We start from the raw sequence: 15,959 nt of genomic DNA, 5'->3' as shown, positions 1-15,959 counted from the left end.
ATATTTTAAAGAAATGTTAAAAAATGTATCAAAAAGTGATGTATAGACTTCGTAAAAAGGGAGTATTAGATTACGGAGTGAGTACTCCTACGTATCATGTCTATCAAATGTTCATTTTGTAAAATTTTTTATATACAATAATATGAATTTAACATTATTTTTACTGAATACTGTAACATACTCCAAACTAGTATGAAAATTAATTTTACTGTTCCGCAAACTTAATACGTTTCCGGAAGGCTCAATGACATTTTAAGTTTTAAAATTTACGTCAATATATTTATCAGTCCATGTAATTTAAAGTCGTGTTTTTACTTTAAAATACTGAAAATGTATTTTCTTTTTATTCTTATACCGGTCGATTTATACCGGTTTCTTTCCCGGTTTAAAGGTAAAAGACATTTTCATTAATTTGAGATGTAAAAAGAAATTGTTTTGAATTATGGTAGCTACTGGGTTTGTAACAGTGCAAACCTTAAAGCCCGAAAAGTGATTAAGCCTTTATGAGCTCTTGGATATATTGATGTAATCCGTATAAATTTTAAAGTCCCAAAAAGTGATCAAGACTATGTAAATACATCGCTCTTGGTTATTGGTCGATTTTAGTTCCGACCCTAGTTCGTTGAGAGGAGAAAAATATTTATCTATCATATATTCGAATACTTGATTGTGTTATTCGATAACATCAGTATTCAGTATTTAGAACTGCATAATCTAAATTTCAATTTATATAACACTTTCACTTCGCAATATAAATTTTTTTAAATTAAAATACTATACAACTCAATGATATGTTTATTTCAAAAAGTAAATTTTAGTTTGTAATTTATCATTGAACTTTATTGTATTTTACTAGTATTAAAATATTTTTTGAAATTATCAATTTTAGAAATATTTTGTAATAAGTTAATTTATAAAATAAATATACATCAATGAAGCGGTTATCCAAACCGAAATCCATGATCCTAATAGATCCGGATATGAATCAGATTTACCAAGGTCGTCTAACGTGAAGCATGAACCAAAAGTATTACAAGTCGACGAATTAGTTTGTGTTTTTCATAGATTATATTTCTTCACGAGGAGATCATCTTGAAGTCAAAAGTGTGCATAGAAAAGAGCACATGAAAGCCATGTCATAATGTTGCTGCATACATTTTAGATTTAAAAACTATGAAAAAGGTAACATTGAAAAATATAATTATAAATTAGTAAAAATATGTATTAGTCATGTATGATTTGCAGTGACACTTAAATAAGTTTTGACCTTTAAAAATTATAAACAGCTAGTTCTCGCAACAATTCTGGGTTCATCGCTCGCTCTCACTTTATGGGATGTTGATGATCCGAACCTTGTACGTATTTGACAAAGCTGTGTGAGTGTTTTTAACTAGAAAAGGAAAAAAGGTGTTATATTATCATATTCTACTTGATTTAAGCATTTTTAAACATATTCTATATTTGTCTAGATGTGCACAAAAGATGTGCATCATGTGTGCAAACAACGTACTACTGCAGTCTGTAAGAAGTCCAGACAACCAACACTCTGGGAATCAATCACAAGTATTAGCAACATTGGAATTAGAAAGTAGCAAAATGCTAGTGGAAGCAATCACAAAATGTGTAACATACTCCACAGTTCACAGTTCCACGAACTTTCTACGGATGGGAAAAAAGTTATGTACCAATGTTGGAACTATGTAAATGCCTCTCTCTTGGTTGTTGGCAGTTATAGTTCAGACCCTAGTTTGTTGAGAGGAGAAAAATATTCATCTACCATGTCTTCAGATACTTTGTCCAAGCTCGGAGGATCCCACTGCATAATTCGGGAATTTTTTTTGCACGAGTTAGCGAAAGAAAATAACGCTGCAGATGGAACAAAGTGGTGGCAGTTTAACAATACGATAATGATTGATAATTGACAAAGTGTTTAACTTGAGGATGGTACTCAAGTTTCTGCAGAGATTGTTTTCCAGAATTAAAAGCCATAAATTGATTGTGCTCTTCCATGATATCACTAATAATACCTTAGGTGCAAAATCTTTATCCACCAATCTTGATCGAACACCCTAACAAATAGAGCATAAATCAAACAGTAAGACATTTTTACAGAAAAAAAACTTGAAATTTCCGTAACATTTACAAAAGATGAGCTACCTCAGAGAAATCAGAGCTAATCTGCTGGGATAATCCTTTTATAGTCATTCGATATTCACGAATGAGGCACTGATCAAGAGTCTGATATCTTCCTTCACGTATCTAAAAAACACTTCAAGTCATTCCAATCATCATCTCAGGCATTCACGTAGTTTAACGTCAAGTTGAGGAATTAACGTATAAGCTTACCGATCTCAAAGAAACTTTCAGGCTCAAGGGTGATACTTTTTTAAGTCTCTTTACAGTTGCAGTGCACCATGGATCACTTGTTCTAGTTGCCTCATCTTCCTGAAATATATTATGATAAGCTGATAATTTCTATTATTCTTTTTTGGTGATATAATGACAAAGAGTCACAGACCCTTGACGTCTAATAATTCACAGACTGCAACACAAAAACTTCATGATTGCGAGAAACCATTAGAAGTGCAAGAGTTCTAAGTGAGATTCTTCAAAGCTTCTGCTACATGAGTACTAAGAAACGGGGGTCCAATAAGAGCAACAAATGATGTGAAAGTGCAACCATATTAGTTCCTCACAGTGGCGAGATTGTGATCAACAGTCAACCTACATTAAGATAAACCTTACTAACAGGAGAACCATGACATTTTTCAATCATGCCCTTTACACTATAACGTTAACATTATGCTTGTCAGATATGTACACTTTAGAAAAGTACATCGGGATGTAACCAAACTAAGTGGATCCCGGAGGTTTGTAGCTCTAGCTTAGTCACTCAAGGAACTATAGTGATCAGTTTGGCTCAAGTTCAATTCAGACTTGAAATAGATTTTAGGTTTAGTGAGTGTTCAAAATCGGCTCAAGTCTGCCTCCGTATAAGATCTATTTATTATAGTATTTTCAAGTAGAGTAGTGCTGCTAGGTACCCAAAAAATATTCCCAACTTTTTTACCAAGTGTACCAAGTGTAGCACGACAAAGGGCGAAATTTTAATTTGTGGAGGCATATGTATACACAAGGAGCCCCATACTATTATTATGAAAATTTACAAATTATTTACATGACACGTCAGCATTTGAAGAAAAGTTTGGGTCATTTTTTGGGGTCTCTAGCATTTTCCATTCAAGTATTTCATCTAGTTCTGCATCACAGATATTTAATCATGTTTTCAGTTAGCATTTAATTGAGTTTGATGCTACAAAAGCTTATTTATATGTTTTAATATTAATTTATTTTGGCTAGACATGTTAATACTATAAATATATTTTCCGTTAACCAGGTTGCCGAGTTTTGTTCACGAGTTAGGTTCATGAAGTTGTTTGCAAAAATATATTCGAGTTGGTCATGAAATTAGCAAACAGAAATGCTTCTGTTCGAGTTCGGCTCGTTAATAGGCTTGAGCTTAAAAAATAAGTTTTACTACGGTGCTCTAGCTTTCAAACTAGACAGAAATGAACTTAAAATCAGATCGAATACCAAGCTGCTTATCAGCATCCCTAAAAAATCGATTATTTAGTGGCTTCAGTGAAGAAATATCAATTGCATAATATGTAAAAAAAACCTACTATTAAGCTAAAATCCTAAAAATAATAAGATTTTATTAAGCAAGCTTCCATGTATCTTAATGCCTTGCATAGTTCAGTACTTCGGTTTCTGTTAGGGTTCATCCTATTGCATAGAACAAGCTTATTTTGGTGGGATCGCTTGTAAAATATCAATTCCATATATGTGCGTGTGTGCACAACACATGCAAAATATCCGCTAAGTTGCATTGTTAGGTAAACTCACAGTCATAAATATTCACCAGGAGTTACTTACCAACGAAGCGATTATTTCCTCAACAGTCTCATGGCTGAAACATCTATCAACTGTTTCAGTTCTGTAAGAATGAAAAATAGAAGGGATGAACTATAGCAATAATATTATCAACGAATTGATCTAAGCATCACTGTTTAAAAAAAGCAGGAGATATTTCATTATTTATTTTATAATCGAAAATATACCTATCAAATTAAAGAATTGTAAATTAATACACTAGAATATTACTATCCAGTTATATATTTCTATTAATATTATGAGCTATAAAGCTGATGCTGTATGCCTGTATTGCTTTAGTCCAGCGAGGTGAAACAACACAAAAGACATGCAGACCACATTAACCAGATGCAACCAAATTCATGGAAACACCATCATCACTTTATACTCTATTTCATGTAACCTATTTTACTCCCTTAAACTGTACCAGAGTCCGAATATGCTAATGCCTGCTTACCAAGCAAGGATCATCGATTATATGCAGCTATAAGCTGTTTCCTGGATAATGGAGTTTAAACACTTGACCAACATTACTAAATACCTATTGTCTATTAAAGAGCCTTGCAAGATTTTAGATAGTAGGAACATGCGTATTAATCAGTATTACTTTATGATTGAAAACTATGCAGTCCATAGTCCACCTTAGGGTTGTAAACAACCCAAGCCGAGTCGAAAACTTCTAGGCTTGAGTTCTAGCTCGACTAAATAGTTCGGGCTCGAGCTCAACCGAACCAGAAATTTCAAGCTCGAAACTCGGCTCGACAAAAATTCGACAAGTTCGAGCTCGGCTCAAAAGCTCGAATTGATTTTAATAAATATTAAGAAGAGCTCGAATCGATTTCACTAAATATTAAGAAAAGCTCGAGTGCGAGTAGTTTGGCTCGAGTTCGACTCGATTAAATATGTAAAAATATTTAAAAATATTGAATATATATATAATAATCTGTAGATTACATAAAAATAATTATAATAGTATTTGCTCGATTAGGCTCAAGAACCGAGTAATTTGAAGTTTGAGCTTGGCTCGGTAAACTATTTGATTAGCTAAAGCCCGAGCTCAGTTTGATTACTATCGAGCCGAATTCGAATATTTTGCGAACCGAGTTCGAGTAGCTCATGAACCGTTTGGCTCATTTACACCCCTAGACTCCACCTTTAACTGACAAATATGCTTGAATTGAGAAAGAGAGATAGTATTTTACAATCATTAGCATTAGCTTTTTTTTTGAGAAGCTTTTAGCATTAGTAGTGTTTGAATCTTTTTGAGGCATCCTTTTAGGAGGTTCTATCTGCATGTTGGAACATACTTTTGGAAGGTGGTATTTAAAATTGAACGAAAAACAGTATAATTGTTCATCAATGATGGCAACAAACCACTTAGGAGATATATGTATATAGGGTTAAGTTCTAGTGCAAATCTTTATAAACTAAAAGTTCTATAAGCCTCCAGGATTCACTATGTTTATATATATGATATATCACTGAATATACTAATAAGATTCACCATAATCCTAAATTAAAATTATTGATAACTTTTTAAAAAATTCTATACAAATAAAGTTTACTAAAAAATAAAATATGATATACTGCATTGTAGTTTGTATGCTAAATTATTTTGAACTCAACCACAAGCATGTATAAATAGATGTCAACAAAAATATACTTATATAAATATATAATGTATGTAGTTCGCAAAAATGAAGAAAACAACATATTCGTCATGTGACTCAAGCTTGTATCAGTAAAAAAGAAGCTTACCTCAAAAGTACACTGTTGCTACTGGGATAAACAAGATCACCATATTCCTCTAAAGAAGATTCGACAATAGAAGGATCGTCAGTCATCAATTTTCCAAGCTGTTCTTCAATCAATGGAAGCTTCTGTTGGACAGATTGAATTAGCTAAAGTTAACTTTTATATCTGATGCAGTATAAAAAACTGACAGAGGTCAAGGAGTGCTGACCGCTTCAAGTGAATAATGTGTAGCAAGCCCACATGCAATCATTTCAGCTCCATTGAGTTTGTCTCCTGTTAAAGCCAAATACTCCCCTGCAGCAAGAGCCCTAACGACTCTAATTAATTAACGACATAGCAGCCTTTAACGAATTTGTCAACGTTAATGATTCTAGATGTATGGAATACTGAAATGACAGAAATGCAAAAAGTAAATCAAGAAGTCAAGGTGATTCCTAAATTACCAAAGAATTTAATTTTTAGTCTTAAGCACGATCATCATAGGTTACAGGTTTCCTATAACTCCTAGAAGTTCTGTAAGCAAGATCAATGCAGGAAAAGACTGAACTGGCATTGCCTAATGTGCAAGGAAAAGACTTAACCGAATCATTGCAGTGTCTATCATATAATATTAAATTTAATAGTGGATTTCCTAGATAGTTATTAAGATTGCTTTAGGTTCTAAAGTAGATAATACAGTTATCTATATGTTTACAGTTTACCTCATATGCCATGGACACTCGCTAATAAAATCCCTCACTGTCAATATCATGTTTTTAATGTTTTCTTTCTCAAATTTCCCCTAATTCGCATTCTTTGTCGGGGTTTGCTTCCACGATGTCGAAGAGGGTCAAGATCAAACCATCTTAATGGATATTCTCTTGAATGGAATTATGGTAACACATGTTTCAGCAACTGAGGAGGCCTTATTATAGTTAGGTGATGAAGGTACCATAATATTGGTCATCCATTAGTGCCCAGTGCCAACTACAGCAAGCCACCTCTTTTCCAATCATCAACTACTATTTGGCCTCCCCTTTTAGGTCTCCAATTCAGCATATGCTCCATTCAAGAGGATATTAACCAAGATAATGGACTCGTTGCCATCCATTACAATGTGGAAGCATACACTGGTACGGAGTCTAGATCCAGATATGCAAGTCATGGCACATCCAAGCAAAAAATCAGGGATAACATATGATGTGAATATGTTACCATTTACATTAACATTAACTAGTTTAGAATCTCAGACAAACATAACACAATTACTGTTTTGAAATCCACTATTAGTTTGATATATATAACATACATATAATTATTTTATATTTGGTAGCTATTGTTATCAAAAGAGATTATAATCATTAATCAGTGCTTATTATTTTTATTTCTGTTGTTAATATTGTTGTAACTTTAAAGTAGGTAGGGTAAGAGGGAGACAGAATGGGAGAAAACAAAGTAAGGTACAACCTTAATGTCAGATTGAAGAATTGCAATGTAGAACCGTGTATATGTGGTCTATGTACACAATGAACATGGACTGTGTATATCAAGTTTTATAAAATGTTACTATAAATATGTCTCTACTAAAGTCATGAAGACAAATAGATCTGTATTATTAAATGGGAAAAATAATTTTATATTTACACTCTGGGAAATATAGATACTTCATAGAAAATTTCTCAACATCTTCGGCAATGCACATAGATCATTTCTGTCTCGTTGGATCATTACAAATGGAGTAAAAGAAAATGGTCAAGGTAATTTATATCCATGGTTAATTATGACTTGCCACATAAACCTGTCTAAATATTATATATTCCTTGATCTTTTTTATGTTTTACAATTCTCAGCAGTCCTAAAATTTAAGTCTCACCAGTCATTAGTAAAGTTCTATCCCAGCTAGAGGATATTGCGCCTAGTAAAACTTTACCTAGATAACCTGAAAGACGTGACAGGTAAAATGATGCCCCAGCATCCGGATGATAGCCAATACTTGTCTCAGGGGTAGCGAAAACCTACAACACCGGGACATGTTCAACTAAAACTCTCAAACATCAGAAGCATGCTTAAATGTATATATTGTAAAATATTCAGTTAAAATACATCGTCTCATACTAAAATATAAAGGAATTGTGGTTATTATGAAAGTTTACTTGAAACCACTAATCCTAGAAAGAAAATCATTGTACAGAGGAAATCATTGTACAGTAAACTGGGTGAGAAAAAAGATAATATATATATATATCTTCGGATACCGTTTTATCAGTTGCTACACGGAATGTCCCTGGGATAGAAATTCCAGCTCCGCCACCCATTGCAATCCCATTCAGAAGTGCCACCTACATGTATATATATCAAATGTATGAAACCAATATCTTACACATACTCAAAGACCAAAAGTGACTATCAGTTTTTTTTACCAAGAGTAATATGTAACATAGTTTTAAATTCAAATTCATAAAACCTCCCCTAAAAAGATAACAAGATAAAGTAGATTGTGTAAGCTGAACTCATGTCCCATGCTTTGAAAGAATAAATAAATGTCTTAGAAGATCCTACGACAAATAATTTCTGAAGCATATGGCGGTGATGAAAGACAAGACTTAAATGTCATGAGTTGCAATAGCATGGATGCATTGTTATCTGTTAAAGGGCGAGCAACAAAGATAAACCATAAGTAATAAACAGAGTTTCTAAGCGGATTATAGAACTGTTTCTGTAAACATGCTAATATTAGGATTTTAACGTAGAAAGAAATATTCTCCCCGAGTTAATCATGAAAGCTGAATTGGTGAATGGGTGAAAAGAAACTTTATGCCAGGTAAATTCAGAGATAGTCCTGTCAAGCTAAGTTTAGAACCAAATAGAGTAGAACAAGAGATGATAAAGAAACCTACTTTTGCATGACATGGGGAAAAACGGCACATTGATAAGCCTTATAAATTATAATATACATGAACCAATTTTAAGTTCAGTGATTGCCATTACCTCTTGGGTTGAACATCTAAAATTATTCAAATCTAATAACACTGTTAAATAACAGTTATATACTTGAACATGAAAGCTGAGACTTTGATACTCCAAGCAACTTGGAGACTGATCAAAGGGAATAACTCCAAACTATCAAATGAGATAACACTAGGACTATAAAATATATAATTGAAAGAAACCCAAAAAATCCCCACTAATTCTAAAAAAAGCCTAATAATTAGTCAAAATATCAATCCACAAACCATACACTACTCAATCACACCACTTTTCTTGCATCACCATACAATTTCACAGTTCATGTGTCATGTTTTATTGATAAACACTCACTAAAGCACATAGAGTCATAGACTTACAAAACCATCTTTAGCAGTACAGCAGTCTAAGAAGCTCAAAAACTTGGCAGTAAAAATATATGTCTGGAGCATAGAACAACCTTCTAATCTTTAGTACACAATTTAATTACTGTAACTGACCAATGACAATTCATCAAGCATCATACTCCTTGTATATAGAGTAGCCTAAACGTTCACTGCTTCTATCAATTTTGCTATTCATATCTTTCACATGTCCAATTAATTCCTGCGTAAATGGAGCTGATTTTGTTGGAATTACCCTTTTTAGTTAATGATATAACTTCCATTTTATAATACGCTCAGAGAAAACATAGCATCAAAGAACAGCTGTAACAAGCTACATGTTACATTCACTTAAGTAATTCAAAGACCGAAGCACATTCTTCAGGACAGACCTGATGCAGACTAAGTTGGATAGAATTAAAAGTTAATGTATAATGCTTTAAACTGATGAAAACTCACGTGTGGTTTCATATAGGTATTTATAAGGTATATGAGATTGTTTATGTTCCAAAAAAATTCTTTAATGGCTCCAAGATCACCTGCAAAATGGAGGATTAGAGTTGCATCGTCTAATACTCCGATATTAAAAATAATAAACACATTATCCATAGAATTAGCGTCGCCCATTAAAATTGGAGCAAAATAGTCATGTCATAGGTTAACTAGCATAATAACCCGTGCGAGGCACGGGTTATTTTCTAGAATTTTTTTATACATCATGCAATTATAATGTTCTTAGAGCAACTGCAACACTATCCTTATATAGGCCCCTTAAGTCAAATTTTGAAGAAATGGATATAAAATTTCTCTCCAACAAGCTCCTTGTCCCTCTTTATAACATTAGGAGCTTCAAATGCTTCCTCACTTTTAGGAGTGAATACCCCCTCCTCAACTATTATTATATGATATTTTTCTTACCCGTCTATTTAACATAAATGACTTTAATGAGTAAAAAAGATAGATAGAGAGTGAGTTTAAGAAGAATTGTTGGAGAAATTATTTGATTTTGACTTATAAATAATTAGGAGCTCATTTATTTATATTATTTGTACTGAAAATGCAAGGAGGCTATTGGAGTTGCTTTTAGTTGTTTTTTATTTGTAAATGTTGTACAATGTCTAAAATATATCAAATACAAATTGATTGTTTGTCAATGTGTATTATTTTCATGTATGACATTACCAAATTACATAACGTTTCTAATATGGCTCATTAAACAATATATATATATATATATATATATTTTCTTGTTTGTGTTGTATAATTTGTATTTAATGAATGAATATAAACAGGGTAGTCAGTGTACTTTTAAAACGAAACAATTAAACTTAATATGTAGAATGCCGTTAGTATGTTTACAAAGAAAAAACTAAAAATTAACATATATGTTGAATACAGAGTTGACTAAAAATTTTGAATTTTATCTAAATAAACTATATGTACTGGTTATATTATTACCGAGTTCACTACTAACTTACAATTAACTTACTCAATTTAAAAAAATAAAAAATGCATAACTGAAGTCAGAATAACTTCCAATCATAATATACAATAATGTAAAATTTACATTATTGTTAATATAAAAGTTGATTTTAATGAAAAATGTTACTTTTGAAATTCAAAGTATGTATGGGAAAATGTTAATTTTTTATTTACACTACTGTTAACAAAGTAGGATTAAGTTATGTGTGTGTATGCTAGCATGTAAATTATCGTATGTTACATTTCTAAGTAAATTATGACGGTTTCAATTATTTATATGCTAAATATCTAATTTATGTACATGTATAATCATTATTAACATCAAGTGAGGCAATTGATCACTTAAATAACATGCATTTATAATTATTCAAAAATTTAAATTATGTAATAAATAAATTACTGTAATTTATATATGGTATTCACATTATCACTGACAAACAATCCATATCTATTTTTTATGCAATCGAGTATCAATCATGGTTGTAGCATAAAAATAAATTAAATATTTTTAAGACTTATTATTGATATTCATGATTTTTTCAAGAATTTGAAGGAAAAATTGTAATTATATCGTTATTTAAACCGTTTTTAAGTTTCTTTCATTACGACTCTAATATTTCTTCATATAATAATTTGATAACATTGTATACTATTCTCCTAAAATTAAATATTTTTCAATTCGATAAAGTTTTATAAATATCAGTTGAACTGGTTAATTCCTTCAAATTATTGAACAATATATATTTTTTCTTTAAATAATATAAAATGCATTGAATCAAATGCTACAATATAGTATAGATATAACTTTTATTTGAATAATTCAAAATATTAAAATAATTCAAAATATTTGTACAACATTATCTTGATCAATAAATATTGCTTATCTAAAAGAATTCTTTTTAAAAAGCTAGTTTTTTAAGTGAAAAATGAAAAATAAATCGATTTAATATATCATCGTAGTTTTAACAAATCTCGTGAGATCCCATATCAAATTTCGAATATTCTTAAAATCGGGACAAATCCCAAAAAAAATAATGCGCTATCAGTGAAGTTAGTAATTTTAATACAAGTAATCAATTGACTTTATCCTATAAAGACCTCAAACACTTTAATTTATATTAACATAAGATATCAACAAATTTCACATTATTAGTAAGATATTCTCGCCGAACTTGTAATTTAAATTTACTAAACGTAGAATATGACGATATTTTTCGACTGGGTCATGTAGTCAAATTTCGAGTATTTTTTGAATAATGGGCCAAGTTCTGATTTCAAATTCGGAATAAACTAAAATGCATTGACTCATTATAATTCGAACTTATCTAAATATGTAATACCAATATAGATTATTTATATATAAGCGATTCTATTTTCAATATTTTTTTTAAAATTATATATGTACATTTTAATTACTTTTTATAATAAAAAATATGTTAAAAATATATGAGATATATTTTCAAACTAAAAAATGATTAATAAATAAGATAATAATCCACTTATGTACTATACCTAACTTTATATCTGGAATTCAATTCTTTAAAATTGACCGTACAAATATTCAAGTAACTATCCTTTTTTTTGAGGAATTCAATTAACTATCTTTAAAGTTAAAATAAAATATTCATTTACCACACTAACATATTATGTGTATGATAAAAAACATATGTGATAATGTGGTGTAGTGGTATGAGGTTGTATAGGTGAATGAAATATCTCGAGTTTGATTCCCACAAACCACATCTTTTATATAAATATTAAAAACAGGGGTAGTTTAGTGTTTTCAATGAGACTTTTTAATCTCATGAATATTATCCACTTGTTCTCCTATTATATATAGAAGAGCTGTCATTTTAAAACAAACATAGCCTAAAGAGATTAGAGGCAATCATGTAGATATGAAGTTAAATACTAATTCAACAAATGCTATTGTGGGCAAAGATGCATACTTAGTAATTTCAAGATCAGTAAAAGTCAAGTTCTATAACTAAGTTTATCAAATTAACAAGAAAAACTTTATTCACAAATCACAGTACAACTGAACAGTTTGCAATGAACTTATAAAAAAAAACAAGAAAAGAGTAGTACCTATACTTATGGAACGATAAAAACCAACAACATCACCACCTGCACAAAAAGCTCTTCCGCGTCCCTTCAAAATTTTAAAAATTAACTATTAGTTGCATCATACTTCGCCCATAAATGAATATTACTTATAAACCAGAAAACCTAGTCAGTCATGAAGAAAAAATGTCAGGAACCTAGAAAGCTAATCAGATTGGTAAAATGTTACCTTAAGTGTGACAAAACCAGTATCTGGATCATCTTCCCAACTCTGGTACAGCTTCTGCAGCCTGACCACCTGAAAATAAGTAGCAAATATGAAATATAAAATTTTAAATCATACACATTAACTGGTGACTACAATTTTCTGCAGGCACCATCTGGTTTTATGATGATGGTCGACAGAATATTATTAAATATGAGCACCAACTAAATCAATACTATGAAGGAACTGTACTGAAACCACCAGTCCCAGAACAGAAACAACAATCCATTATGAAGTGTGACAACTCAAAAAAGCGTTTGCTTATAACAGCTTACCTTCATGTATCATTGCTTCAACCATAACTTTATATGTTATATTCAAAAATATCTCTAACTGTCTATTTATCCTAGTATTTATCTATCTATAAAAATACATGCACATTACCTTTGTTATAATATGAAATATACATCTTTGCTATTAATTCCACAAAAACAGAGATTTAAATTTAAAAAAATACCACAATTTTACGGCCCATTTTACAACATCATATACACATGTTCAACACACACACACGTAATAGGTGGAAGGCGGATACACTCATTTTCTAAATGCGTATTTGGAAGATATCCATCAGCCATATGCCTCACAACCTAACAAGTAAATCATCTAAAGAATTTAAAAGCTACAATGTCATAAACGTGCATCATCTAATAACAATCTGATGGGGACGAAAATAAAAGGAAACTTTTATTTTTATTAGTAAAGAGTTTGATTATATTTAGTGGAAAATTAATGTATTTACATATATGGTTTATGTAGGGTTAGTAATTTATCAGTATGTAGCTGGTTATATAATAAGCACACTTGTATAGAGCCTTAATTCATTAGTTTATATTATTAAGGTTATAAAAGCATTGTAATCTTGATTATCAGAATATCGTTGAATATAGAAACTGGGTCTCGTATATGGGTTGCGATCCATAATCTTCCTCCCCTTGCGCGGTTGGAAAACCCTTGGGGTAGTGAATTGTCTGTGGTTAATTCACCCAAGTTCTATCTAATCTTGTTGTTGTTCTATAAGTCATTGTTTCTTAAAGTTGTCCTGCACCAAATGCTTTACCTGGGTACCACAATCCGTAATTTTTAGGCAAAATTTCTGAAAATGTAATAAAAAGGGCAACACCCCTCTAACTAATCAGCTACTACATTGTTCAAGCTAATCGTATAAATATGTAATCACCAAAAAAATCCCTAATTTAGCATCTTTAACTCTCCAAGACTCCAACCACAAAAAATGCACACAAAAATTAGGAACTCGTAAATTAAACACAAACCATAGAAGTATCAAGGGCATTAAGAACAGAAGGCCTGTTGAGAATTGTCATTCTTGAACCATGTTTTCCTTCAACTAAAACCTGCAAAAACAAAAACCCATCACTATAATAAACTAAACATTGTGATTTACAGACACAAGAGAGAGAGAGAGTGATTTGAGAGAGGGAGAGAGAGAAAGAGAGATTTGAGAGAGGGAGAGAGAGAGAGAGGGGAGGGAGGAGAGAGAGGGAGAGAGAGAGAGAGAGAGAGAGTAAACCGACTGAGTTGCTGGGATGATCAGAAACAATATTGTTAGCGAGTGCACTGAATGTTCTTGTAGATTGACCCTGACCCAACAATTTGTAAGTGGTATTACTGCAACAACGCCTCCACACAAACCCATACATTGTTAATTATGTTAATTACTCTATGTTCTCTCCCTTCCGTATCACCCTCTGTTTTGGTTTTGAAATGGTGGTGTTGTAGTATATCTTTGTCTTCTTGTTGCCGAGAATTATGTTGAAATGATGCATTGTTGAAAAACACATGCCCAACTCAATTTTGTACTAGTAGTAATAATTAGGGTATATGCTAGGTATGGAATGTTCTAAAAACAGGTAATGGTTCCAATTTCGGAAATATGAAGTCGATGTATCGATTTGTGATTTATTGAGTGATTTTTAAAAAATTAATTTTTTTTAATAAATTAAACGATTTATCAGCGATTTATCCGGAATGAATAGACATATTTTTTTGACCGATTTTTGACCGATTTATCGACGATTTAAGAGAGAGCGGCCTATTTCTATTACAATGATTATGCTCAGCTCAAAGATCTTGAAAGTTTATTGTAAAATTTATCCCAAAAAAACACTAATGGGTGTGGTAAATAACATGCTAACTGGGAAAGCTTAATAAGAATATTAATCAAATATATATTAAATAATAAAATAAATAACTTTTATTTGTAAATTTAACATATTAGTTTACAAAAATTATGTAACGATTAAGAGCTTATCACTAATTTATCACTTGTTCTCGTGTTCGATACCGTCTCAACCGGAGAATTTATGAGAATATAAACTTATGTGTAAGGTAAAAAAAATCCTTTTCGGAAAAAATGTTAGTAAAAAAAATATAGAAAAATTAAATTATTTGATATAAGTATTTATAGGTTTTTTCAAATTGAGGGGACGCTTTTTTGCCGAGGCAAGGATCGCGGTTCAGGTTAAATTGTAAAATTCACAAAATTTGAACCGAAGTTAAATCGATGCGAACCGAAACCCATATGCGATTTGTAGTTCCGGTTCAATTACTTTATAAAGAGCATGTTATGATTGGTTTCAGTTTGATGTTAACCCAACCTGCTTTTAATCCGAAACGCTTATATCTATATCTCTATATATACACAAATATATATTGATTTTTTAATCTATTTAACGTAAAATAAATTTATCCTAAATCACAAACTAAATTCCAATAAAATTTTATTAATCTCGACTTATCATATATGTCAATCGATTATGTATAACTTTCTTATAAAAATAATGTCAAAGATTTTTGTATTTTTTTCGAATTAAATATTTGTTTGTTGCATCTAAATTGATCGATATTGTATTAAACATTAGTCATTTTCGGCTAACATGAGTGATTTACTTTCCTGTAAAGGAATAATTATTTTATTTATAATTTGCATTTTAAGAAGGTTAGTTTAAATAGAATATAAATATTACTTTATTTTTCAATATACTAATAAAGCAACATCGTAAATCGTCAAAATTCGTTAAATCGAACCGTTTAAAATTGAACGGAGTGGTTTGGTTTTATCAAGTTACGAGATTTAGATTAATTTGAATATTTTCAAAATCGCAACTATACAA

At 31.0% G+C, this 15,959-nt stretch overlaps 1 protein-coding gene across 1 annotated transcript; it reads right to left on the bottom strand.

The window, feature by feature from the left end:
• Positions 1 to 1,398: 1,398 nt before the first annotated feature.
• LOC141660255 (3-hydroxyisobutyryl-CoA hydrolase-like protein 1, mitochondrial) lies at positions 1,399 to 14,618 on the bottom strand. The gene is made up of 14 exons (XM_074467225.1): positions 14,361 to 14,618; positions 14,100 to 14,180; positions 12,790 to 12,858; positions 12,585 to 12,648; positions 9,474 to 9,553; positions 7,923 to 8,006; positions 7,598 to 7,682; positions 5,897 to 5,982; positions 5,692 to 5,813; positions 3,937 to 3,997; positions 2,347 to 2,445; positions 2,158 to 2,259; positions 2,028 to 2,069; positions 1,399 to 1,816 (listed from the first exon to the last, which is right to left on the bottom strand). The coding sequence occupies exons 1-14, from the start codon at positions 14,484 to 14,486 to the stop codon at positions 1,730 to 1,732; spliced, it is 1,188 nt and encodes a 395-aa protein (XP_074323326.1). The 5' UTR covers positions 14,487 to 14,618; the 3' UTR covers positions 1,399 to 1,729.
• Positions 14,619 to 15,959: the final 1,341 nt, after the last annotated feature.

This window comes from Apium graveolens, chromosome 1 (assembly GCF_009905375.1).
Source record: "Apium graveolens cultivar Ventura chromosome 1, ASM990537v1, whole genome shotgun sequence".
NCBI lineage: Eukaryota > Viridiplantae > Streptophyta > Magnoliopsida > Apiales > Apiaceae > Apium > Apium graveolens.
Note: the sequence above shows the minus strand (reverse complement) of the source record. Positions and strands in the feature narration are given on the sequence as shown.